The sequence below is a fragment of the Hevea brasiliensis genome, chromosome 6, assembly GCF_030052815.1.
Source record: "Hevea brasiliensis isolate MT/VB/25A 57/8 chromosome 6, ASM3005281v1, whole genome shotgun sequence".
NCBI classification, from domain to species: domain Eukaryota; kingdom Viridiplantae; phylum Streptophyta; class Magnoliopsida; order Malpighiales; family Euphorbiaceae; genus Hevea; species Hevea brasiliensis.
In genome coordinates, this window is record NC_079498.1 from 10104849 (window position 1) to 10132166 (window position 27318).

The 27318-nt window shown below is 33.4% G+C and overlaps 2 protein-coding genes across 4 annotated transcripts in view; both read right to left on the reverse strand.

The window, feature by feature from the left end:
- Positions 1-24310, reverse strand: part of LOC110650860 (eIF-2-alpha kinase GCN2) — a 37730-nt gene extending 13420 nt beyond the window's left edge. The window contains exons 1-20 of one of the 3 annotated variants that reach the window (XM_058148382.1): positions 23774-24307; positions 23279-23347; positions 23135-23194; positions 22943-23048; positions 22586-22690; positions 21811-22233; positions 19527-19658; positions 19360-19446; positions 19172-19258; positions 18982-19093; positions 18500-18617; positions 14244-14298; positions 13719-13885; positions 8109-8293; positions 3851-3999; positions 3487-3736; positions 2090-2372; positions 1914-2007; positions 736-816; positions 545-601 (exon numbers count right to left, since the gene is read on the reverse strand). In XM_058148382.1, coding sequence (XP_058004365.1) covers positions 545-601; positions 736-816; positions 1914-2007; positions 2090-2372; positions 3487-3736; positions 3851-3999; positions 8109-8293; positions 13719-13885; positions 14244-14298; positions 18500-18617; positions 18982-19093; positions 19172-19258; positions 19360-19446; positions 19527-19658; positions 21811-22233; positions 22586-22690; positions 22943-23048; positions 23135-23194; positions 23279-23347; positions 23774-23910 — 2757 coding nt within the window. In that variant the 5' untranslated portion in view covers positions 23911-24307. Of the gene's footprint in view, positions 1-544; positions 602-735; positions 817-1913; positions 2008-2089; positions 2373-3486; positions 3737-3850; positions 4000-8108; positions 8294-13718; positions 13886-14243; positions 14299-18499; positions 18618-18981; positions 19094-19171; positions 19259-19359; positions 19447-19526; positions 19659-21810; positions 22234-22585; positions 22691-22942; positions 23049-23134; positions 23195-23278; positions 23348-23773 lie in introns of those variants that run through there. The other 2 variants (XM_058148384.1, XM_058148385.1) reach the window with 2 other exon arrangements.
- On the reverse strand, positions 4373-8100 carry LOC110657282 (uncharacterized). Its single transcript, XM_058148386.1, has one exon. The coding sequence runs from the start codon at positions 7317-7319 to the stop codon at positions 6720-6722; it is 600 nt and encodes a 199-aa protein (XP_058004369.1). The 5' UTR covers positions 7320-8100; the 3' UTR covers positions 4373-6719.
- Positions 24311-27318: the final 3008 nt, after the last annotated feature.

Consider the following 27318-nt stretch of genomic DNA (forward strand, 5'->3'; position numbering starts at 1 on the left):
TTTTCACAAAAGCTCTGAATGGAGTTAGGATTGACTACATTTGTAACAAGTTGGACATGATTAACATCTATGCTCCAACTTGAGGGAGAGGGTTATGGAAAGTCAATCACTATATTATTTCTCTGTATATTCTGTATTCTGTATTCCTATTTAGGATTTCTTATTTAGGATTTCTTCCTAATTAGTAGAACACAATTATAGGAATCAATTGTATATATATATATACACCCATATACAGATTAATTGAAATTAAGGAGAATCATCTCTTTCTACAGAAACTATATTTCCATGCTCCAAACTATTTCTTAAGTTAGCTTCTTGTGATGGAAGTGTAATTTTTTTAAGTTTGAAATGTTAGGGTGCAGAAGATTCCTTCATGCCCTATATCTGATCTCTTACTTGGCACCTATTTTTTCTGTAAAATTTTATTATCATTTCCCAATAAACAAGTTGAATAGTTTCAAAAACATGTTAGCTCAAAGATTTTGCCAAGCCAAAAGAAAAAAAAAAAAAAAAAGACAAGTCAAAGAGATGATAACACGACCTTGATAACCTCCGCTTCCATCAGTGCAGACACACCTCCAACAATGTCAAAATCACCCTATTGCAAAGACAAATTTGAGTATCAAATCACAAACAAGTTATGATGAAGCCTAATCATTTTGTTATTAGTGTCATATTATACACTTAAAAATCAAAGGAATGGGTCACTAGACCATTGTATGTAATTTGTACCTGTAGATAGCGATTTGGTGGTGAATGACCAATTGCTGTCCTATAAACAGGTGACATTTCATACCGTTTGAAAGAAGATTTCTACGATGGATAAAATACAATAATGGCTGAGTTATTTAAATCAACTTAAGCATATTGGAATTAATAAAGTAAACAAGTATGCTGACAATAAAAAAGCATATAAACAAGTATGCTGACGATAAAAAAATATGTAGTAGATCCCTAACTATTGGGGTAAATTACACAGATGTACGTAACAATAGGGTACCTAAACTTTAATTTGTAACAGAAAAACCCCTGTGACCTTCTGTAGCCGATTTCAGAGTTATTTATGCCAATGTGTCATTCATAAAATTAAAATAATAATAATAATAATAATAATAATATTTTCATGGATTGGTAACTTCAGTTAAACAGAATATGGGTTATTGAAAGGTTGATTTGTGCTAATTGGATCGTCGGAATTGTGAGTAGAGAGAGAATAATTAAAATTTTTTCATGATAAGTGTCAAATTAATAAAGAGAAAATATATATTTTTTTTTAATCAAACAAGTGTCACATCAGCAAAAATAACCTAGAAACTAGTTACTGAAGGCCATAGGGGGTTTTGTGTTACTTTATGTTACTTAAAGATCATGGTGTTTTATGTTACAAATTGAAGTTTATGTACCACACTGTTACATACCCCTACCTAAGCTGAGGTATTGTCTGTGTAATTTACCCCTAACTATCGTAGAGGAAAGGATTTGATCTTGCAAATGAGTTCATAAAAATTATAGGGCAAAAATTAGCCATTGAATATAACTTCGATCTATAATTACACCCTGATTTTTTCTCCTTTGTTTATAAGGAGAGATTGATATCAATGTTAACATGTTTTGGCTCACAATCTTAACTGAGCATCACATATCCTCATCCAAGGTCATCCCTCATAAAATCCATCTAAATATCATTGAGATTGACAAGAAGGAGATGCTGTTAAAGAGAATTGAAAGCAACTTTTTCCCAGTCATAATAAGCATTCCTTGTTTTGTTATAAGATCCAAATAAATGTCTACTTTTTACAGTACCTGAAAAATGAAAAAAACATAATACAAATTCATATTGATCCGAGTCAATGAAGGTTGAAGAAATTAGTTGATAAAAGTGCAAAAGATAAGGATTCCATATCCAATACCTGGTTTGCAATAAGCCAACTAACAAAAGGCAGACGCAACTCATGACAAAGTTCAAGCAAATCTCCTCCATGGGTCAAAAGTTTGACAGTGTTCCTTCTCATGCAAAACCAAAACTTATTAGCAGCTGTTGCACTAGGTAACAATGATAAAACCAAAATTTTGCTAACAGACCAACCTAGAAAACTGTAGACAATCATCCAATAAGCGCATAGGTATTATTTCCAAATGCTTTGCACAATGCTGTTTGAACACTTCCCTTGTGGCCTCAACAACATAATCACGAAGCTCAGTGTCTAAATCTGCATACTGAATAGAGGAAGTATCACCTCCACCCATCCCTAATCGACCAGAAAGCTGATTCTGGCTTTTCATGCTTAACATCTCTTCATCAAAGATAGAACTGACAACTTTGTCATACACGGTTCTATCCTCAGAAGTTTGCATTGTTCTTAGAATATCTGAAAATATGAGAGAGAAGAAATCCTTGGTCATATATATATATATATATATATATATATATATATATATATAACTTTGTCATACACGGTTCTATCCCCAGAAGTTTGCATTTTTCTTAGAATATCTGAAAATATGAGAGAGAAGAAATCCTTGGTCATATATATATATATATATATATATATATATATATATATATATATATATATATATATGACCAAGGAGTATATAAGAAGTTTGTCAATGAAATTTAAGCATTAACTGATTCTAGCAGTGTATGTCATTACAGTAAACAGTACTAATTTTTTTAAGCGCTAATTATCCCATAAGTCCTAAACTTTGAAATAATTTTCAATTTTATCCAATTGTTTTAATTTTACCAATGTATGCTATACACTTCAGAATTAGTAACATTGCATCTAACAGTACAAGAATCGTGCTAAGGCATGGATTTACGTTACTGTAGTGTTGAATTAACATGCTACAATGGAAATAACATGCTCTCAAACCCACCATGTGCTAGCTATTTTGAAACACAATGGTACACATTATTTATAATCCCATTAGAACTTACTAATGGATTTGAAAAGATTATGTGGCCCTACCCATTATTTATGAGTGCTGTCAATTAATTTATCCTTGCCAACTAAACACTGCATTAGTAAAGGACATGCTATGAGTCCTATTCCCTTGAATACAGTTGCTACCAATGGAAAGAAAGACCTTTATTCCCTCATGGGGTTAGGGGAGTTGTGGTTTGAGTTGCTGAAATTTTGCTTTGTGCCTTGTTAAATGAACTTAGATCAGCAATTCATCTGTAAATGGATTAACCATTATAGAAATAGAAGTTCAAGAACAAATCAAACAAATAGAGACAAGGTGCTCAATTGCACATTTCAACATAGATTGAGGGCTTATTTGGGTACTTGACCATTACAATTCTATTCAACAAATTAAATATTTGCTATTTCTTTCATCTTTTTCCTTTATTCATTTGACAAGACAATTTGCCACTCATTAGCTTAGTTGCAGTGAAATTAAAACTGTTGTGCCAGCTATCTAACACCAAGGAGCAAATATAAATAAGAATGCAACAAACAGATATTAATTACTCACTGTCTAACAACTCTGATTCCATTCTTGGGGGAAATGCATGCTTTAAAAGATCAGTAGCAGATGGACGATCAGATGGACTTGGAGACATTAAGCGTTGCAACAAGGATGCTTGCTCTGGAAATTGAACAACCCAGGAGGGAGGAAGCACTCCCTTTTGTTTCAAATCAAATAGAATAATATGTCTCTCCATAGCTGTGCCAAAAGGGTGCCAAAGCTCAAAAAACACAACTCCTAAGCTGTACATGTCAGCCTGAAAACAATGGTTACATGGAGTCTCAGAACACAACAAATTAGATTACATGACTGCAGGCCTGAAGGCCAACAAGAATACACTTGCTTACTAAGAACCTTGCCAAACATTCACCTTTTCATCGATCTTTGGCCATCCTTGCTCAATTTCAGGCGCAGTATAAAAGTAGGTTCCAACTTGACCAGTTCCATCAATTGATACTCCACTCGCCTCTGTAGGTAAGGTCGTATCGTGGTCCAGCTGCTCCAACTTCAAGAACTTGGCTGATACCAAAAAAGCCAATTATGAGAATTTCATATCATTTTTGGCCTGAGCTTCTAGTTTATAGTCTGAGATTAGCTACATGTCCACATCTGGTCTCATAATGTTAAGTTGCCAACAAATAAATCAGAAAAAATAGACCCAATTTTTTCTTGTACATGGTAAAAACTCCAGTCGTATATGCACAGACTCACTGTCTTACCCATTGCTCTTCATAAAGGTAAACGTTCATGTACTTACCCTATCTCTTCTTTTGTTTCTTATAATCAATTGTCTTCTTGTTCTTGGTGTTTTGTTACTTCTTTAGACTCCGTTCCTATCCCTAATACTGTTGGTGAGGCACTGTCTCATCCTGACTGGTGTGCTGCTATGAAAGAGGAAATAGAGGCTTTAGATGCTAATTGTACATGGGTATATATATACAATTGATTCCTATAATTGTGTTCTACTAATTAGGAAAAAATCCTAAATAAGAAATCCTAAATAAAAATACAGAATATACAGAGAAATAATATAGTGATTGACTTTCCATAACAGTACTGCTTGGTTTGTTGATTGGTACTGCTTGGTTTCTTTCAGCGACACTATTTTTGGTGTAGTAATTTTTTTTTTGGTTTAAACAATAACTAAGGAATTTTGAGGTGGAGAAGGTGCCAATAGAAGGTTTGAATGTTTGCGGAAGCTTTAGATTGAAGTTGGCATCTGATACCAAAATTGATGTCGAACAAACAAAGAAAAATAAAGAACCAGGAGAAGAGAAATCAATGACCAATCCTTGAAAAAGAAAACTAATTGTCAAGATATTATTGATCTCATAGAAATTGTCATAATAAAACTTATCTAATAACAACAGAAACCTTAAGTTTTATTTATAGAATTAGGAATCCCAGTTACATTAGGATTTTAAAGCTCTAATTCAATTCTAATTAGGAATACCAAATTAAACTAAAATAAACTAGGAAATAATAAAATTCCTAAATAATAGACCTAATTAGAATAAAATTCCTAATGAATAAAAATCTTAAATTTCCTAATTTTACATGGAATATAATTCCTAAATTGTATTTGGGATATCATCTTCCTATTCTGCATTAATGGGCCAATGGCTCAAGAATGCAATTTCTTTAAGGAATTTTTAGGGTATCTTAGCAAGTACATGAACCACAACATAGTCACCTATATTGAATTCTCTATTTCTACAATGCACATCAATATCAAGTTCATAATTTTCATTACATAAAATAATCTTCTGCCTAATCTCAGCCTGTAAATCATGAATTTGTTTGGCAAAAGATTTAGCAAGTTCTGAAAAATGAATATCGGGTGGAAGAGGAACAGGGTCAATGGGGGTCCATGAACGATCTCAAATGGGTGTATTAAATCTCCTCCACTCATGCTAGTGTCAATCTTAAAAAAGGAAAAGAAAACAGTCCAGCATTTTTAACTTTAGTTTATGGTTCAACACCAAAAGGTTGACAATAGGGTTTTAAATAACAGTTTATGTATTGGTCTGGCATCATATTATGCGGCCACATCAGCCAAAGGGTGGGTATAGCAGTATTGGTTGGCTCTATTCTGAATTTTTTTAACAGTAAGGAAAGTGATTAAACTTCGTAGTAATATTTAACTACAAACACACAAAAAAACAAGATTTTTGAGAGAAATTATAGTTTTCTAATCATAATTGACATTTTAAACACAAATCCTAAATTAAGAATATTTTTTGTGTTACAGTAACAGTATTTAAAATTGATTATCAAGCTTAAATTTTAAACTAAATGGTAAAAACTTATGAATTTATCTTTAAATCAGTATATAAATGGCAAGCAGATCCTTTTTCATAAAGGTCTAGTAGTGAATGGTGATAAATCAAATAAACCTTAAGAGCAAGCACACTAGGGTAACAAACAGTGAGAGAGAGGAAAAAGAAGAAGAAGACAGAGAGAGAAAGAGATAGCCACCAGCCCTGCACCAGGTCTTCTTCCTCCACTTCTTTTTTCTTTTGGATGTTATGTCCTACTCAATGAGGGAATGCGTAAAACTTAATGTCCCCATCAATCAATTAATGATGAGATAACTGTGATTTTAAAAATGTAACAATGTTTAATTCAATCATTTATAGCTATGCAAAAATCCCATTTCAATCCAGTCAATACAGGATCTTTTGGACTTCTCTAAAACTGAGGTTGACAGTACATTTTAATGTGAGTTTATTATATATACCAGTGAAGTTAGTTGATCCAGTTATTCTCTGTACATCTTGTTTCATTCTTTAACACATCATACTGGTCAACAAAAAGAGACATATTTGCAACTTACATGGCGAAATAAAGAACACAACCTTCTAGGTAAACATGTATAAAAAGGTGGAAAACTTGTTCAAGATTAAAAATTGGGTTAATTGTACCAACCGTCCCTTAACTTAGAGGGTAGTTTCATTTTCATCCCTAAACTTTAATTTGTTACAATAAAATCCCTTAACTTCAATTTATTTTCATAAAAAATCCTTGTAACCTGTAATAGCAGGTTTACAGGTAAAAAATAATAAAATTACCCTTTTACCCTCTCCACCATAAACCAAGATTGGTTGAGACAAACCTTTATTCACTTTATTCATTAATTAATCAAATTATCATTACCCTGCCATCATAAGCGCATGTTAGCACTCCACTTTTTATACCCACTAAAATGTACCAAATAACAAAAAGATAAAGAAATTAAATTATCGAGTTCTTGAGTTCCGGTCTGCATAGAACTTGCAACTGAAAAAGGGTTGACGTATATTCCCTTGTATCTGAAAAACCACTAGGCTACACTCAGGTTCACCACCAAACTGAAAAACAAATCGTGGGTCTGGTTCAGCCTGGACTACCAAATGAAGTAGAGTTGCTGGTTTATTTGGCTGGTTCCCCAGCTTTAACCATCCATTTTGAAATACTCTTGGGTTGGACTGAACATTCCTCAAATCCACACTGACCTGGACCTGACCCAGTAACTTCCCGCCGTTGACCCCACAAGTGCATCCCATTCGGCCAGTGAAAACTTCCACACGGAGTGTGATTGGCTTACCAGGGAGACAACGAATGGTGTTAGCATCAAGGTGGAAGCCATTGGCGAAGGTGGAGGTGTCAGGAGAAGAGTCATTAGCAGTAGAACAAAGAGGGATGAGGGCAGTTTGGGAAGGGAAATTCTTGATGCGTAATTTGCAGAAACAAGGCAAGGTTGATGGGTGGACACCAGAACCAGCTGGTTTGGTGGCCAAAGGGACTTTTAGAGCGAGAGATTCGATGATTAGACAAACAAATGGACACGGATGTGTCATGGATAAATTGAAGTGGCATTCGCCAAAGCCCAAAAAATGGAAGAAATAGAAAGGAGAAGGCAGAAATCAACTTGTAGAATCTTTGATCAAGAAGTGTCTCATGGATCAACAAGGAAGGAGTATGAGTCCCGCTTTGTCGAAAAACCCATTTCTACCTTTCTCGTCAATTTGTGTCATTCCGGCAACAGGGGACTACAAATCTGGTAGGAACCCTAAGTTGTGACGAGTTGAATAGAACTTAGAGGCGGCGAAAAGGTGGTTGGAAATAGACCCATTGCTCACCACTCAATTTCTGCACTAGTGTCGACATTTCAAGAGTTGTTATCACCGATGCTTGTCAACATTACAAGGTGGTTGGAAATAAAGCTGCTTGAGGATGTTGAGGTCATTGCCATCATCGATGCTTGTTGATTTTGGCTGGAAGAAAACAAACAGAGGGGAAAGGGATTGCGATGCTAAATGGGATGGTGGAGCTCAAAACGCGATTTGTGTTTTGGTAAAGGTAGGAGAGAAAAAGATAAAAGAAATAAAGAGATAAAATAGTGATTTTATTTTTAGCAGAGAGGGGCAAAAGTTAATTTCACTCTTTTTAACCTGTAAACCTGCTATTGCAGGTTACAAGGAATTTTTATGGAAATAAATTGAAGTTAAGGGATTTTATTGTAACAAATTGAAGTTTAAGGATGAAAATGAAATCACCCCCTAAGTTCAAGGACGGTTGATGTAATTAACCCTTAAAAATTAGAATCTCCATCCAAAAGAAGGGAAAAAAAAAAAAAGGAATCTCACCAAGACCAAAATCGCCAATTTTAATATCATTGCGAGCATCAAAAAAGATATTGCTAGGAGTTAAGTCTCGATGGATGATTCCCTGTCCATGTATGTGTGCCAAGCCTTCAACAATTTGTCGAAACAGATGCCATGCTAACTCTTTGTCAAAATGGTTATATGATTCAAAAACTTGGCGTAGAGTCCTTCAAACAATGAAAAATAAAATTACAAAAAAGAAGAAAAAAAATAAGGTAGCAAAATATATTGAACAAAAAATATAAAATAACAAAAAAAAGCAAAAACTTGCATTATTTTTAGACCTAAGGTGAATGGTAAGAGAGGAGTTGAATGCCTAGCAACTCTGGAAATAAAGAACTACAAAAAATAAGCACAATTAATTTGTTTTTAATAGTTCAAAAGATGTTAAACAAAAGATCAACTAGCATATTAAATTTTCACTTCACTCAAACAAACTAAACTACAGGGCAATTATTTCTAAAAGATGAAATCACTAAGCAGGGAAATTAGTTCTTATGTTAAAAAAAGAGTTTATCAGTAGAAGATTAAGAAGAATTGAATAAAAAAACAAAACAAAATATTAAATAGTAAAACTCTCCAATCTCATTGGATGTAAGCTAAGGACATCTCCTTTGAGAAACCCATTGGTAGACGCATAAAATGTAGGCCTAGAGCAGGATGTAAACTAAAAATAACCCAAAGCATACAAAAAACCCAAAAAAGTTCATTTTATCCCACAATTGCACAAGCAAAACTAGATCCATAAAAGCACTCACATTTTTCCCAAGCAAATGTATAAAACTGCAGAAATCACAGTACAAACCATAACCTTTGAGCCTCCTCACTACATTCCCTAATTCAATTTCGAAAATCCTCCAGACTTGCTAAAGAGAACTATAGTTCCTTAGAAATGCCAAAAGCTAATTCTAAATAAACCCAAATGGTGTTCGTTAGGAATCAAAACAGGATTAGTATGAAAAGATTTCCAAGAAAACGTTGCAAGTTTTCCAAAGTCCAATGATACCTTGCATCCCTATCATTTGAAGTCCTAAACATATGAAAAAACCAATTAATTGAATCCCCAATGGTGATAAGGAAACTCAAAATGGTGCGTCATGAAGAGTGGGAAATGTAATAGAGAAAACGAAAAAAAAAACGAAATGGGAGATCCCCTTCCTGCATGTCTACCCAAAATAAATACAAGATCTATCTCCAAATTTGTTTTACTTTGTTAAGATAGTTGCTATAATTGTGCCTTAGATTAAGATAGTGTGCATTGATTGTGTGCTATAATAGTGCCCATTGTTGAATTGAGATGTGTATAGCTATAAATTAGGGGATTACTTGAGACCATTAAGAGATCGACTTAAGCGACACCCTAATCTAGTCTCCCCTTAAGCAACAAACCCTAGTGGTTGCTCCATATATACCTCTTTCACAAGTTCTCCATGCAAGAAGGCATTTTTTATGTCTAACTAATAAAGAGGCCAATAGAAAATAGATACCATAGAAACAAATAAGCGAACAGGGGCAACATTCGCCACAGAAGAAAAGGTGTCACCATAATCAAGACCAAATACCTAGGTGCAACTTTTAGCAACTAGTCAAGCTTTGAGAAGATTAATCCTCCCATTTAGTCCCACCTTAACTGTAAATACCCAACAACATCCAACTGCAGTTTTACCATGCCGTATTGGAACTATTTCCCAAGTACCATTATCATGTAGTATAGACATTTCCTCAAGCATAATCCTCAAGCATAAGTTGGTGCCAACCAGGAAGAGATATTGCTTCTGCCGTAATCTTAGGTATTGGAACAATAGATAAATTGGAAATGAAAGCATGATATGAAGGTGATAAGTGTGATAACTCAAAAAATTGTAATTGGGATAAGGGTTGCTAGAGGAATGAATAGCTTTTCAAAGAGCAACAGGAAGAGTAGAATCATCCATTAAAGGCTCAATCAATGCAAGAGATGATGTTGAAGCAGGCAATGAGTCACTAGGAGTATTTTGTGGACCTACATCATGAGAAGAAGCATCAACTGGATTAGCATGTGGAGGATTTGATTAAGGGTGTATGAAGTAAACTTGAAGAGGAGGAATAGTCTTTGAAAGAGAAAGAATGGGAGTGAGAAGAGTTGTGGAGATGGCATTGTGGTTAAGTATATTTGGAGAGAAATATGGAGAAGTCTTGAAAAAGGCTACATCTGTTGAAACAAAGTATCTATTTGTATTTGGATCATAGCACTTATAACCTTTTTGGAGACCAGAGTATCCTAGAAAAATACATTTGGTAGATTTTGGTTGAAGTTTGTCTTTTCTGGGAGCAAGATTATGAACAAAGCTGGTATACCCAAACATTCACGAAGGAACAGGAAAAAGATTTTGATATGGACAAAGGATTGAATGAGGACTTTTATGTAGCAAGATAGCAGAACACATTCTATTAATTAAATAACAAGCTGTAAGAAGAACATCGCCACAAAAACGGAAAGGAACATTATGATGGACTAATATGCGAGTTGTTTCAATTAGATGTCTATTTTTATGCTTAGCTACTCCATCTTGTTGAGGAATGTGAGTGCAAGAAGATTGATAAAGAACTCCAAGAAGACATAAATGAGGAGAAAGAAGTTGAAAAATACTCTTTGGCATATTAGTGATTAATTTTTTATTAAGATACCAAACTAGTTATAAATTCAGCACAAAAAGTTTGGAAGATAGAAAATAACTCAGATTTATATTTCATGAGAAATAACCAATTGCAACGAGAGTAACATCAATAAATGTAAAAAGTAGTTGAGCAAAAAAAGTTTGGAAGGTAGAAAATAACTTAGATCTATATTTCATGAGAAATAACCAAGTGCAACGAGAGTAACATCAATAAATGTAAAAAGTAGTGCAAAGTTAGATTAAAACTGACACAACTTAGACCCCATACATCTTGTTAGAATTGATAAAATTTTCCTTAATTTAAGGAATAAGATTGCTCCTTAATTTATGAGATGAGATTTCTCCTTAATTCTTAGAAAATCCCATAATTCAAGGTGATTTAATCTTATATTTCTCAATTTATGAATTCTTTCTTAAATATGGCCTATGTATTATGTAAATGTGTGAGAGTGAAGTTAATAAAAATGTAGCCTTTGTGTTCTTTCCTCCTTTCTTCCTCTTTTTCTTTTTATTCTCTTTCCTTCTAAAAACTTAACATGGTATCAGAGCCTGTAGAAAATTTTGGGTTTTCTCCTTTCTTATTGTCCTCCTTCTTCACAAGGTTATGGGTTTGAGTCCCAAAAAGTATTTTCCTTCTTCAGAGTTTGAGTCTCACAGCTATGGAATTTAGTCCCAAGCTACTCATCCACTTCTTCTTCTCTTTCTTCATGATTTGAGAGCTTGGGTTGAAATTCCTACTCTTCTACTCCTTATTAAACCCTGTTTTTCTTCCTTAGAGTCAAGAGTTTGAAGTCCCTACTCTATTTCCTTGATTTTTGTCGTCTATTCACCAAGAAAAGAAATAGACCCAAAAAAAAAAAAAGGAAAGAGAGGACAAATTAGAAAAATAACTTTAGAAAAAATCTCATTAAGGGGAGTGTTAGAATTGATGAGATTTTCATTAATTTAATGGATAAGATTCCTCCTTAATTTATGGGATAAGATTCCTCCTTAATTATTAAAGAATCCCATAATTTAAAGCGGTTTTAATTCTTTCTTAATTTATGAAATATGTCTTATACTTTCCATTATAAATATGAACTATGTATTATGTAAATGTGTAAGAGTGAAGTTAATAAAAAAGTAGCCTTTGTGTTCTTTCCTCCTTTCTTCCTCTTTTCCTTTTAAAAACTTAATACATCTTAATGGATAATTTCATGCAAAGATGTGGCCCTATTACTGAGACACTACAGGAAAGAAGCATGAGTTTGTTTCCCAAGCTGATACGACTCACACTTTAAATGAGAAAATTTGGAAAGAATTGGAATCATATGTTATAATTTGGAGAAACTTGGGTGTCCCAAACGACTGTGAAAGAGTTCAAGAGAAACAGCAAAAGTGAAAGCAAAAGGTGATGGTTTTGGATTTAGATTGGATAGCTGATACAAGTCTTGTGACTCATGCCTTGTTCCAATCATCTTCACAATTCACCAGTCCTACATAAGAACAGAATAGTTTAGGTGTCTAGTTAACTTACTAATGGATACCAAATTGCCTGGACATTCGGGTGCAAATAAAACTGAGGTTAAAGGTAATGAAGGACGAAGGCGAGCCTCACCTATTCCCGTAGCTGTAATTTTTAATCCATTAGCTAGGGTAACATTAGAAAGGGTTGAAAGAGAGTTAAGATTGGAGAAAAGATTTTTTATTACTAGAGATGTGATCAGAATCACCATAGTCAAGAATCCATGTCTCAACAGCTGAAGATTATGTTAAAGAAGCAAATGAGTTACTAAGTTGTGCTGCACAGGCAATAGAAGAGGATGATGACCGTTGTTGGTACCATAAATAATCTTCATAATTAGATCCTGTCAAGGTGATGGAATGTATAGATGAAAATATAGGCTTTTCAACTTCTTCTCCTAACTTTTTTTTTTCTTTTCCTTCTTGAAAAAAAAAAACCTTGAACTTGCTATTATTAGGGGAGGAGATCCTCTCCTCAAAGTGTTCTAAAGTAGATGACCCACCAAAAAGAGCGGTCGGACACAGGCAATAGGCGACTATGCTAGGAGGAAGTCTGGTATCAAACAATAGCCAGAGCAGTGACCACACGGCAGCACGTGGAAGAAGACCCCGAAGAAGAAGAGCGGCGCGTGTATGTCACACAAGTTGTTTCCGATGAAAGGATTCCTGCAGATCAATCGCCAACAACTGGGTGTTCTTTTGGGAAGGGAGGTAAGTCTCAAAGATCAAAGTTCAAGATAGGTTGGGGTTTAGAGAGATTTAGATCTGTTTTTCAGACCTATTTCTGTATTCTTAGACCTACTAGAAGATAAAAAAAGAGATAGGGACTCACAACCCTAGCTCTGATACAATGAAAAATAAAGAAGAAGAAGAAGAAGAAGAAGAAAAAGAAGAATAGAATTTGTGGAACAGCTTGATAATTTTCTTAACCTATGAATAATATTTACATATAATCACAGACCCTTTAAAGGAAGATAAGATATACATAATCAAGAAATTCCTTGATTATAGGGATTGAGTCAATCCCCTAATTTACAGCTATACATATCTCTATTCTAACACCTATGAATATGCTGATGAATGTGCCCTATAATCTTGTATTCTTCCTTTTCAGTGTATCTATAACAATATACATACCCCCAATGGCTTGAGGGCATAATCATGCTTCTTTTAGCTCAATCTTCCTTCTATTCTTCTAATCTCATCCATTTTTTCATACTCGATAAAGAAAAAATTGATGCCACTAAGCAGGAAACTCTTCATATCAATTGTCAAAATAATTAAGTATGCAAAGAGAAATGGTCTCGCACGTCATTAGTCAAGTTTATACCAATTTTTCATATTTGAAACAGAGGAGAGAAATATCTACCTTGAAAAGGATGAGAGATCATTTAGCGAATAACACAAAGGTAAGGAGAAGTAAATATTTTACCTGGGGCAATACTCCATTTGAATATACAAATATGTTGATTCAAGCTTATTGTCTTGCCCAACATCACCTAAGGTTGCACCTCGGTAACTAAACGTAGGGCTTGTGGCAGTAGTAGAACCCCAAGTAGTGTCACCAAAAGAACCAGCAACTCCTGTTTCAAACCATGCCTGAAAGTTTTTACGAATATCACAACCATCAAAGAGGCCCCAAAAGCATTGTATTCCTAAATCTGGATCAACAAAGAGCTTCAATTCTATTGCCAAACAGGCAAAAATGAAGTTCACATGAAAACCATTACATCTTTTAACTAAGAAAACACAAGCATCATATTAAATTAGTGTCATTTACAAATTATATACAGCAGTTACTAAAATGATCAATTATTATCATTCTATAAGTAGCCATAAATTGGCCTCAACGTTCTATATGTATTAATAATAATTCAACTCACTGCCTTATACTTAAAAGAAACAATTATACTGTTTGCTAGGCAGCAATCAACAGTAATGTTGAGAAAACAGTTACCTGATAATAGCGTACAACATGCTGATGCTGCAAACGTGAAAGTGTTGCTACTTCTCTAAGTACCTCACCATGGTTGACACAAATAAATATTTAATAATATCAAAAAGAAAAGATGATGGGAAAAAAAAAAGCACCACAAACTCAAATCATAGAAGATCAGAACATAAAGTGTTTGACTTTTTTACCAAAAATATAATGCAGCAAGTAAGCAAATTATAAACAAATAAATAAAAGCATCAAGGTTCAGCGTTACACATATAAAGGGAAGCAATTCTGCACAGGCCAGTAAAACAACTGAGCATGCAAAAAAAAGGAAATTAAACCCACTACTGGCATTCCATCACTCCATCCCAATCATAAAAACAAGAAATTCAGGCTTCAAACAAGTGATGAAAATGCTAGTAGGTTAAAATCTATTTAACCAACAGAATGCTGATAAGCAAGACAGACAAGATAGAAAAGAAGAAAGAGAGGTACACCTGAATCTAGACCATAAGAATTCCTAGCCAGAAGTGTGAAACCAATATCAAATTGGCAACTATGACAATTACAGAAAAGAAAAGGAAAATTTAGATTAAAAAAAGAAGTAAAGTCTGAATCTAGTCTGCATGATCCCTTTACAATGACTACAACCATGTTCATCAAGTTTTCAACTCTGCCACTCCATGCATTCTTATAGGGGAGAACAGCATTTTTTCTATGGGCAACAATTTTACAGAAACAAATTCTGGAATTTAAAGAACCAACTCTCCATGAATCCTTTTCTTTTTCCAAATATTACTCTCGAGCTGAGATTGAATAAGAGAAATCACTGTCTTCCATGCCAGCTGGCTTGTTAAAAAGGCCTAAAAAGCCAAGGTCTATCATTGAGGCACTTTTTTAATCTTACTTCATGTATAGGGTCCATATATGGATCCACGAACCAGTGGCAGCAAAGAGAGATCAGTAGGCCTTTTGGCCCTCTCCTCCCACCCTCCAGACCTTGTTTTTGACATTAATTTTCATTTTTAGTTCCTAAATTCCAGCTATACTTTTTAAGTCTATCTATTGATGCCTTCCAATGTGATTTTATTCTTTACAAATTAAGACAACACTTAGCTCTTTTAACTGGTGAGAGGAGAAGAAAGAAAGGAAAAAGAGAAGAAAGGTGAGTGAATTTGAGAAGCTTGATTATTTCCTCAAGCCAACGAGAATTTTTAGGAGAGATTAACAATCTGTATGGAAACAATTCTACAATTAATCTCTATAATTCCTGCATGATTCTAGCCCTAATTTACAACATGCAATCCCTTAATTTAAGCCCTAATTTACAATATTCAATCCCTCAGATTTAGCTCATAACTTAACATTACTACAAGATGAACATTTTCTCTATATCATCAAGGATGGTCATTAACAAATTAAACCTCACCTTTTTAAGAAACTGCTATATTCTCGTGTCCATGATCTCGTCACAGGCTTGTTAACAATGAAATCTGATTCAAAGCATAAGCTTTTGATTTACCTCGATTCTTTTCTTGACTTGTTGTTGCCAAAAACGTGGGCTAGTTAAAAAGGAGCTCTAACCTTAGACTCGTTGAAGAAGAGTAAGTCCAGATCTCAATGTAATTGAAAATAGTTCTACTTAATTTTATTAATTCAAGTGACCCTTTTTATAAGAGAGGTTTACACAAGATCTATTGGAATCCGACTATAATTAGAAATCCTAATTCCACCAGGTTTATGACTAGAAAGGAAATAATAATAATCTTACTAGAATTAGAAGTCCCTATATAAGATAGATTATAATTCTGAAAAGGAAATAACTCTTAACTAAAACAATAATTAATATCTAATAATAATAGGAAGTAAATCCCCAAAATTCAACTACAAATGTGTCCATAACATCACTCCCTTCCTGTAGAAAGAGCTTGTCTCAAGCTCAATAGTAGGATAAGACTATGAATCATCCATAGTCCTTTTCCCCATTGCTTCCTTTGAATCATTCATCTCTATCCAAAACAACTTCTTACATTTATGCCCGAAGGAATATATATGGTTCGTCTCAATTATAGCACAAGCCCCTTGCTCTTCACTCAGCCATCTCTGTACGACTCAATTTTTTAATAAAGGGAGACGAAACACTTTTTAAACTAGAATTCTATGATGTGCTAATGATATAGTAGGCAGTAGCCTTGGTTACAAGCGGAATTGATGAAGTAAGTGTTGTTCTTATATTGGACCATGAATTTGTCCAATTTCCTTCTTGTAAGTCTCCCCCAACTCTTGTTTTCTTTCCAAAGCTCTTGCCAAACTCATTGCTTGTACTAGACTCAACGGATTTTGAATCTCCACATCAAGCCTGATTGAATAAGTTAACCCCACAATAAATAAGTCCACCTGTTGGTCTACTTGGACTATTGTTGCTTTAGCCAGCAAACTTTGAAATTGGCATTGGTACTCCTCTACTGTTCCTGTTTGGTTCAAATTAACTAATTCACCCAAAGGATTGCTACTGAGTGGAGGTCCAAAACGCAAATTACAGTAATCCTTGAAGATTGGTTCTTCTTATTCCAATCTATAGAACCAAAGTTGTACTTCTCCAAGCATATGGAACGCCACAAGACCTACTTTATCTGCCTCAGAAGTCCTTTGATTGGAAAAGAATTGGTCACATCTATGCAGACAAATTAACGAATTTTCAATTCCATCAAAAGTTGGGAAATCCAACTTAGTGTACCATGGAACAACTCCTATCATAGGTCGCCTTTTTACTCTTTCTTCGGTTCTATTAAGCATGTGACTATTGCCACTACCCATTCCTCCATCGGATTCTCTTCCTTGTCTTCTACTAGCACCATTAAGAATTTCCTGAAGTTGTTGAGATAAAAGCTGTAATTGTGCTTCTATCTTGGCTTCTGATTGTGCAACTCGAGTCTCCATTCTCGATTCTGCTTCAGCCGCCTTAGCTTCAGATATGGCTTGTGCTTCCTAGAAAAGAAATCTCAACTCTTCTCTCAGATTTGAGTCGCTCATGACAATTGGCTGTGACACCAATTTGTTATGCTCTCGTGCCCAGGATCTTGTCACATACCTATTAACAGTGAAATCTGATTCAAAAGCTTAAACTTTTGCTTTACCTCAATTTTTTCCTCGATCTGTTATTGCTGAAAACGTGGGCTCATTAAAAAGAAGCTCTAACCTTAAACTCATTGGAGAAAAGAGAGTAAATGTCTCAATTTAATTGAAAATAGTTTTGCTTAATTTTATTAATTCAAGTGACCCTTTTTATAAGAGAGGTTTGCACAAGATCTATTGGAATCCTACTAGAATTAGAAATCCTAATTCCATCAAGTTTATAACTAGAAAGGAAATAATAATAATCCTACTAGAATTAGAAGTCCCTAGATAAGAGGGATTATAATTCTGAAAAGGAAAAACTTTTAAATAAAACAATAATTAATATCTAATATAATAGAAAGTAAATCCCCAAAATTCAACCACAAATGTGTCCATAACAGAAACCATGTTATCTAAAAGCCCCTAATTGATAATGGAAAAATGAACTTCTGACTTCTCCCCTCTAGAATGTAGGAATATTCATGGTTCCACTTAACATTTGTTCATTGAAAATTCATCACTTTTGAGTCGCATTTTTTTACAACAATCAATGTGTAAAAACATACAAATAACCTTTTTTTTTTCTTCTTCTCTATTATGCTTTGATTATATGTTCATTGTAATAATCTAAATATCAAAAGGCTGAAGTGTAGGCCGTGTGGCATGATCACTTCTATTCACTCTTGCTATGATTTTAACTTGAATTATCCAGATTTTTTCATTTTTTTTTTTTGGCATGTGATTATGGGACCCTGAAAAGTTGGATCTTTTGTTTATTGACAGCCATCTTTCCAAGTATTAAGTTCTTTTGTTTATGGCCAAATTCTGTGTCTCACAAAAAGTGTAGCACATGATAAAGAGATTTTATGGTAATTAATATCGTGTGTTTAGTTTCATTTGATAAAGAAAAACAAACAAACAGCAACAATGCAATATCGCTCAATTATAGTGAATGAAGGGCAATAGTTAGAATATGACTTGATTATAATACCAGATAAAGAAAAAAGGGATTGCTACGGACAAAACTATGTTTTCCAGTAACCAAAGGTGCAAGGGTTTAACAAAAAGCAAATTACAATAACTACACCTCATGGCTCATGCAGACTTTTTCAAGTGACGACTTCCAATACATTTCCCAGACTAAAAAGCAAACTTACCTCAAAATTCGGTCATTAATAGGCAAGCTTTTGTCCTTGAGGCGAATTTTCTTCACCGCATATTGTCTCCCATCTAGCTTGTTTTTGCACAATACAACATGACCAAAACCACCATGACCTGACAATTTGGAAAAGAGAACTCTAAATAGAGCAGAAATACCAAACTGAGCTTATGATTCCTGGAAATGAAACAAAATGACTTAAAAGGGTCACTACAACAAATGCAACATCAAAAAGTTTAATGAAACTGTGCAATTTGGACTCAAACATGCAATTTGGTAGAGAAACATTCATTAAAACAGTAATTAAATTTTCAGACAATTAAAAGCCTCCTTCAGAACATAGCAACATAAAAGTAACCATCTATAAAATGATTACATATGCACTCTTGCTTATGTAAATACAGCCATAATCAACTAACAACAGCAAATGAAAATATGTATACATATTTACATATAAAAAGAAGCTAAGAAGCACAATACCGAGTGGTTGTAGCTCTTCAAAGTCACTCAGATATCGAGAGTTTGGGAGAGACATATTAGGCCCTCCTAAATCAGAAGTAGGCTTCCAAAATTGAGATACTTTCGATGAAACCTAGAAACAAAACAAAGTGAAGTGAATTCTATGTCAAACTCTTGCAACCAAGGAAAGAATTAAGTTTGTATGACAAACCACATGTTGACGGAAAACATGATCAAAGGTCTTGTTAAAGACAGAAGATGGTTTAGAAGCTATATCTCGTGCCCACTCTGAAAGTACCTGAACAAAATCTTTTATATTCAGAAAAACATAGAACTGAAAAGTTTAGGCAAACTGAGAATAGAATTAATTTCTTTATCTCCAAGAGAAGCAGAACATACACCTAAATTACACAGTTCCATGGTTATTTGAGATATAGCATCAGCCAAACCTCCTTTTGAAGCACAAGCAAGGCGAAGCATATGAACCTGATGAAGAAGTAACTAGTTCATAAATTAAATTAAGCTCTCTTATTAAGAAAAAGATCAGAGGAAAATACGAAGAATACCATTACTAGATCCTTTTCAATAGTTTGGGTAGCTTGATCATGACCTAAGGATGCCGATGAAAGCAAATCCCAAGGCTCACTTTCAAAATTGCCATCATCATCTTCTGTTCCTCGCTCCTCAGAAAACACATCCTGTGAAAGCATGCACTATCATTGTATTAACAAAGACAGTAAGGAAGATGAATTTGATCAGTACCACCACAATAGTGACTCAGTAAGCTTAATTGTACTTCATATCCAAAGGATTCTAAGATTGTCCCCAGCACTTGTTTTGACAGAAAACTGCCAATGACATCACATTTACTCTCTTCCTGATTTTGACCCCTTAATAACCAATAAGTAATAACTAATCAATCAAAGAGCTTGGACCGGCAATTAAGGGATAAACCAGAACTTTCCTTACCATCTTATCAGTTTTGACAATATAGTTTTTAATTCCATTTGACTGGAATCAATTGCCCCATTTTCTATGAAGCAAAACATCTTCCATAAATTTTCTTTTGTAGCCTTCTACTGGTTAAGGCAGGAAAGTTAAGATTGTGCTCACCTGGTTAGTATTTGGCACACTCAAAACAATAAATAGAAAAAGAGAACTAATAACTAGCCTATCTTAGATAAAGCAAGAGTCTCCGCCAATTTTTGGCCCCGATTTCTTAAAACTTCTGTCCTTACTGTAAAATATAATAGACAGCAGGGAACAAAGTTCACCTTCCTCTTACAAGGGCACCATCTATCATATCCAGTTGAGAGTTCCTGCAAAGAAAGCTACACTGCCTTGTCTAATTCAGCTAATTGGGTCACTTCTTTTATGACTATGAATTGAGATCAAAATAAACATGTCGTTTTAGCTTTTTCTGAAGATGTAGCACAAACATCAGGAGACAATGCCTTGGTATGTGTTTAGCAAAGGGAGAATTAATGAGTTGTTATTTGCTTTGTACAGAGGCAGGAAGCCAATTTCCAGAATTAATTAATTCAAGCATATCCTCGGTTATACTGGTAACTTAAGTTGAATCTAGAGAGTCTTGGTCTTGTTTCCTTGGGTTTTGACGAAAGTCATTTGTATGTTTTCTAGTTTATTAATATGAAATCCTAATTCCAATAGGACATAAAAGAGTTATAATAGTCTATAAATACCAATTCTTTCTATTTATTTGAGTTTGAAGACATTAATGGCCAGCGCTTGACTTCTTTCTCCTCTCTTTTTGCTCCAAGGAGCCCATATGCTTCTTTAATTCTGTAAGTTATTAAAAGAACTACTTTCTGCATGAATTTCTTTATTCAGTAAGTTGTTTTCAGCACTTCTATATCTATTTTCTACATGAATTTATCATCTTTTTCTTATTTTCCTTACCCAAAAACAATACAGAAATAAGCCCAGCATTTCTACTATAATCCAAATCTAGACCTTACATGCATTCTCTAACCTACCCAAAAAGTGCAATAGATTTCTCAGATCCTTCATTATCAGCTTAACTCTATTTTGCTTATGGCTTCTCTTCTATAGTTCTATTTCTTGATCTCCATATCTCATTTTACAGAGATCTATCCATCTCACACGTCATTCTCTTAAGAAATATGCTTCTCAGCCTAAAAGATCAGATACGGAACTTTTGGATGGAGAGAAATGCAATCATTTTCAAAAATCAGAGTATGTCATTTAATTTGTTGCAGGACAAGGTATGTTTTTGGCTTCTGTCTTAGCTAATGCTTCAGGAGCTTTCAGGGCATCATTTCTTCAGCATGTTTTTATGTTCTTGTTTTTAGTTTCTGTTGAGTTTTATGGGAGGATTCCTTGTATTCTAGGTGTATAGTCCTTTCTTTCTCAATAAAATTTATTCTCTTATTTAAAAAAATGGCACTGGAGAAAGACAAAAATACATAAAATATGGCATTGAAAAATCCATTATTTAATTTCTTTTCCTTTATCTTAACAATAATATCAGTTCTGAACTAAGAGTGGGTAAGCACTAAAAATTGAATCCTCTGCAAACAATATAAGGACACTTAACCAAAGTAGAATTAATTGATGAATAACAAAAGAGAACTTTCACAGAATATAATACAGGTGACAAATATTTACAATCCTTAAATGGAGGTTACTAATATTTTGAACTCTTCAAGCAAGAAAATAAGATAATTAATTACAAGACGGCCAAAGAGCATCATGAGAATAGCAACATTAAATTTATATGAATATAATGAGAATCATAGACAATGCAACAATTTTTACAATTTTAAGCATGCATCTATGAAAAAGAAATCTTTCCTCAATATCACTGACCTTTTTCTTGCCTTCCAATTCATTTCCCACTGATTCCTCCGTAACAGATGTACTTGAGTCAGTTGATACGCTCCTATTCTCATCTTCACTCTCTTCTTCAAGGATACCTAACTTGGCAACAGGGAAAAGCAGTGGACTTTGCTTTGCATCTTGTACTGTCAATGGCTTTGAGGCCTTATCAAGTATCTTTTCCTGTACTTCATATCCAACCTTTGAACCATCTAATGAATGAGATTTTATTGACGAATTCACCGCCCTACTGTCATCCACTGCAAGACCCCAATGCCATGACTCTCCAGAGCCACTAAAGAGGTCTATGAAACCATAAACAAATGGTTCACTTGAAGAGCAATTCTTGTTACTTGAAACAGCAATGTCCTTCTTAAACAACTGGCCACTGCCACCCATGGTTGAAAGTAAAGCCTACCAGAGGAAACAAATAAGTTAAAGCCCAACTAACCAGATGACAACCAGAAAGAAGGGGAGAAAACATTGAATTCTAGGAACTACAGCAAACTATCTCAGCTTGACACCTTAGATTTTTTAATCACTAAATAGAAAGAAAGTATATTTCTAGTGCAGGATATGCAGCCTTAAAATTTATGGGAAGTGCTTTATAGAATTATTTTGAAAAGTTTTATTCTAAGCAAGAGCAAATGCTTTGATTTGGAACAAGGAAAAAAAATGCACTTGGGAAGCTCAATCGTTTGTAATATTAAAAATAGCATACTGATAAAAATTGCAATAGCTGGTGTGAATGCAAGATAAAGCTTACAGATTCAGGTACTGGACCTTCTGGAACTATTTCAGACAAAAACTCTTGAGCAGCCTCTACCAGATTGAAAATCATGACCCGTCCTTCCCGAGCATTGGAATTTGCCTAAAATGAAATTTGCAGTAAAAGCAAGACAACTGATTTTGGAAGCAGAAACACAACTATTTGCAGTATTAATAAAACTAAGTATCAGATGGTGTGTTCCTGTGCTTGCAAAACTTACAACAGTTGCAAAAAAGAATCTTGAATATGAATTTTGAATTTTAGTTAAAATACTAGTAAAATAAATATTAATAGCTACTCGGTTGCTACTTGCTATAAACACAGAGGCGACAAAAAAGGACCGCTAGAACTTACCTGTTCATGTAAGAGAGAAAGAAGATTATCCACATCACTTTTTGTCAAACCCTTCTCAGGAGTAATTTGCAACCTCGGGCACTTGTAAGGATATCCTGGTATGCACCTGAGAAATGACAGAAAAAGGAAAGTCATGACATGACATATCCAGTAACCTAAAGCGGAAACAGGGGAAACTGCTGACTCACTAACCTGACTGAAAGCAGAGCTGAAACATCTAGATCCTCATAGCCCATATCCTTTGAGTAAGGCCTGCTCAAACTCCAGAAAAGCAGAATGCAATTAAGGAGAGATCATATCTCATTTTCAAGTTTGAGATATCAAGATAACAAGAACCTGAGCTTAATAAGTATTTGAGGAGGTGACTCTGAAACAATCTTGCAGTCTTCTTGAAATATCGCACACCTAAAGAAAACATAAAAAGAGAACAAAATATTAGGACACAGTACTGAAAAATAAAAGCCTTACTGAAGTCATGAAAGCAAACACAGATGCCACCAAAGAAAAATTCTCAAGTCATAAATGAAGCCATTAAGTAGATAGGGAAAACAAATTACTGATTACATTCTGAAACAGACTGTGGAAACACTCTAAAAATTTAAAACAGGAAAACATAAGCAATATTCAAACTCGAACAGGGCAAGGTAATCTGAATAGGTTATGGGACCAATCTGGCCACTGACTTGAGCAACCACCAAAACTGTAAATGGTCAAAACATCAACTCAATCGATGTCTTGGCAGTTCAATCGAAACTGCCACCTTATATCATTCGATTAGATTTCAGATGATAATGTAATTAGCAAAACCCAAATGTCAATGCAAGCACTTACAAGGCAGTGATCTCCTCAGCAAGAAGTTCATTGTCATCACCAGAACTAGAAGCATGGTCCTTCAATGGTGTCCTTCCTTTGCTCCTCCTCCCAGTCCCTCCTCCACCTTTCTTCTTCTTCTTCGAACTATGCCCCATTATTGACCAATTTCTTGAATGCCCAGATAACTAATCCACCCCTTCTTCAAAAGGGTGAGCTTCTTTTTATGTGTTTTGAAGGGCGAAAGAGATTAGAAGCCCAATGACCACAGAAAATGCGTAGAAATCGACGGACCTTCATCAACCCAACATTAATTTCTTCAAAAACTCATAAACCCATAAAAACCCAAGAACCAAACACCCTAAAACCAGAGAAAAAGAAAATTGCCTAGAACGGAGGATTATCGAAGAAACAAAATTAAGTAGAATTTTGTAATCTTTTTAAGAGGAAAATTAGTAAAATTATTGAACAAGCACAAATAAAATATGAAAGGGGATTTGGAATAATTTCATTTGTTTTGTTTTAAAAGGAATAAATAAACCAAAGCAGACATTTGTTTCAATGCGCAACCTTTCTATATACATGCCATGCCATAATAATGCTTCTATTACAAATGAGGAGACAAATTTCTAAATGAATAAAAATATTTTTAATTTAATTTTTTTAAAAAATATTTATAATAATTATAAAATCATTATTTATATAAAAAATTTCTAAATCAATAAAAATATTTTTAATATAATTTTTTTAAAAAATATTTTTGATATAAATAAAAATTATATAATTTTAGCTTTGAGATATTATAAGTTTCCACAAAGTTATAATTAATTTTTTTCCTGGTAGAATAATTAAGTTAAAATTCTTAATAAGAAAAAAATATACTTTAAAGCATTTTTAATCTTTATAATATTAAAAATTAAGAAAAAAATCTATTAAAAATTAAGAAAAAAATCTATCTTAAATTAATTAGAAAAAATAATTTTAATTTTAGTAGAATTTTATTTACTAGCCCACGACAATATCTTGTATTTAAAGCGTGTTACATAATAATTAACTTTTTTTATAATAAATATAATTAACTTCTTTTAGCTTTTTTATTAAGCTGTGAATATAATTATATTCATTTAATATTTTTATTTTTACTAATATTTTTAAACATGTTTTGCACATTATTTATATTGTACTTTTTATATGTAATTTTTGAAAAATTTTCATACAAATTAATTAATAAATCTCAAAACTAATAAAAAATTTTCTTTTAAATTAGTGTAATAATACAATAAAACTAAGAAAATTAATATAAGGATCTAAATTAAAACTATGCAAATATCTAAAAAAATACTTAATTAATTTTTAGTTATATGCATTTAAGTAAACAAAATATATTTTTATTTATCAATAATATTTTTTATTTTATTTAAACAATATTTAAATTATCCATTTTATTAATTACTAGTTTTTTTGGTAATGTGCGTTGCACGTTATACTCATTGTTTATACTCATAATTTATTATTTTATGTAATTTTAAAAAATTTTCATACTAATTGACTAATAAATCTTAATATATTATGAAATTTTGTTTCTTTATTTTCTTAATAATGAAAATTATATAAAAAATATCACGATATTAACTATTCCTCAACCCAATCCTAAGGCTCATTTGGACCCAATTTCAAGAATTCAGGCGTTCAACGGAGAGTTTTAATTAAACACAATATATAATAAATTGGGGAGTTCAGCTCACCCTCTACATGCTCATAATATCAAAAGTCCAATGGGAGCTCAGCTCCCTCATCCCATCCAGTTATACATACAGTTAATAATTTTACAAGTCCAACATAACTTTTATAATACAGGCCCAAAATAAAAAATAAATACTTCTAACACATGCAGAGTCTAAAAATTTAACTCGATTGTACAAAATACATTAAATACTATCAATGAACCTACGAAGAAGAAGAAGAGGTTAGCCACAACAAATAATCCTCCTGTAGCTTGGAAAAATAGATCACAGGAGTGAGCGTTCGATTCAGAGTGTAAAATATCAATTTTAAGTATAATTTCTATAACTATCTAAATCTAATGCACCCTGTGGAATGAAATGCAATATCATCATAATTTTCATACAATTTACATCATAACAGCAAAAAGGCAATTTGGAGCACTCACACACTCAACACTGTTAAGCAATATATATATGGAAACTGATCCCTTATACAGCCCTCTTAATCCAACATCTGCCAGCGAGTGTCTTTCAAGCCGGACTTAATAAAACAAATGCGAGGTCCCAGCGAGTGTCTCTCAAGGCCCCGAAGGACCAGGTCCCAGCGAGTGTCTCTCAAGCCATGTCTACCCGTCCTGTCCATATCCAATACCATACCACACGCGCGCCAACACGCACACACACCACTCTAAATTACCACAAACAACATCCATGGCACTTCAATAATTATGAATGCAATATAAAACGTGTTTAGTGTTTAACTATATAGATACATATTTATAAGTAATGCATGGGCATGCTTGAACATATAATAATATCGAAATTATAAAAATTAATATTTTACTCACAAATTTAAATCGAGGTCACTGCGGCGGCTGAGCGAAAGAAAAAGGCTGTCCTGGCTCACTTGACAATTTTATTGCGATTATTTAATATATTTGACTCAATACAAGAGTCTCTCCTATACCTATGACCTACCCAACCTGCAAAATGACTCAAATAACACTTCTAAACTCAACCCATATCTCATCATCATTATATAGCCCCTCCTGGGCCCTCCAAATCAAGCAATAATCACAACATCAGATAACTCAATTATAAGACTTCAAAACTAATATTTTTCAAAAACTATCCAAACTAACTTTAAAAATTCTATAAACCTGCCCCGTGGTTCTTAACAATATTATAAGGCTATTGCAATAGGAATCGTAATTTTCTTATCATTCACGAATATTTTATAAAATTTATTCTAACCCAGTACAAGGCAAAAATTGAGTAATGTAGAGTTCGAGTTTACCTATGCTAAATCTGACAATTGGAACGCGTCCAGAACGTCTGAAAATGATGGGGTAGCCTATAATCTTGACCCGGTTCTGAAATGGTTATAGCAGCTTATCTGCTCGGCCTGAAATTGCAAATCCGGACGATAATTGAATTTCCACGAAATGAAAGTATATACGCGAAGTCCACAATACCAGGGTTAGAATAATATATATATATATATATATATATATATATATATATATATATATATATATATATATATATGTAATTATTTTAGATTTTAATAATATATATGATTTATGAATGTGCTCTTAATTCTTTATTTATTGCATATATTTTATATATAATAAAAACCAACATAAATTGAAATAGTAAAAATTATCTAGCACATATCACTAAAAGTATAAAAGATAATTTCTTTAGCACCGAAATAGTAAATTACCAAATGAATTTCTTTATATCAATAATTAAATAGAGGATTAGTTATATTTAAATAGAATTATGGAAATCGATATTAAATAAATACTTTTTTTATAAGAAAATACAAATTTATATTTA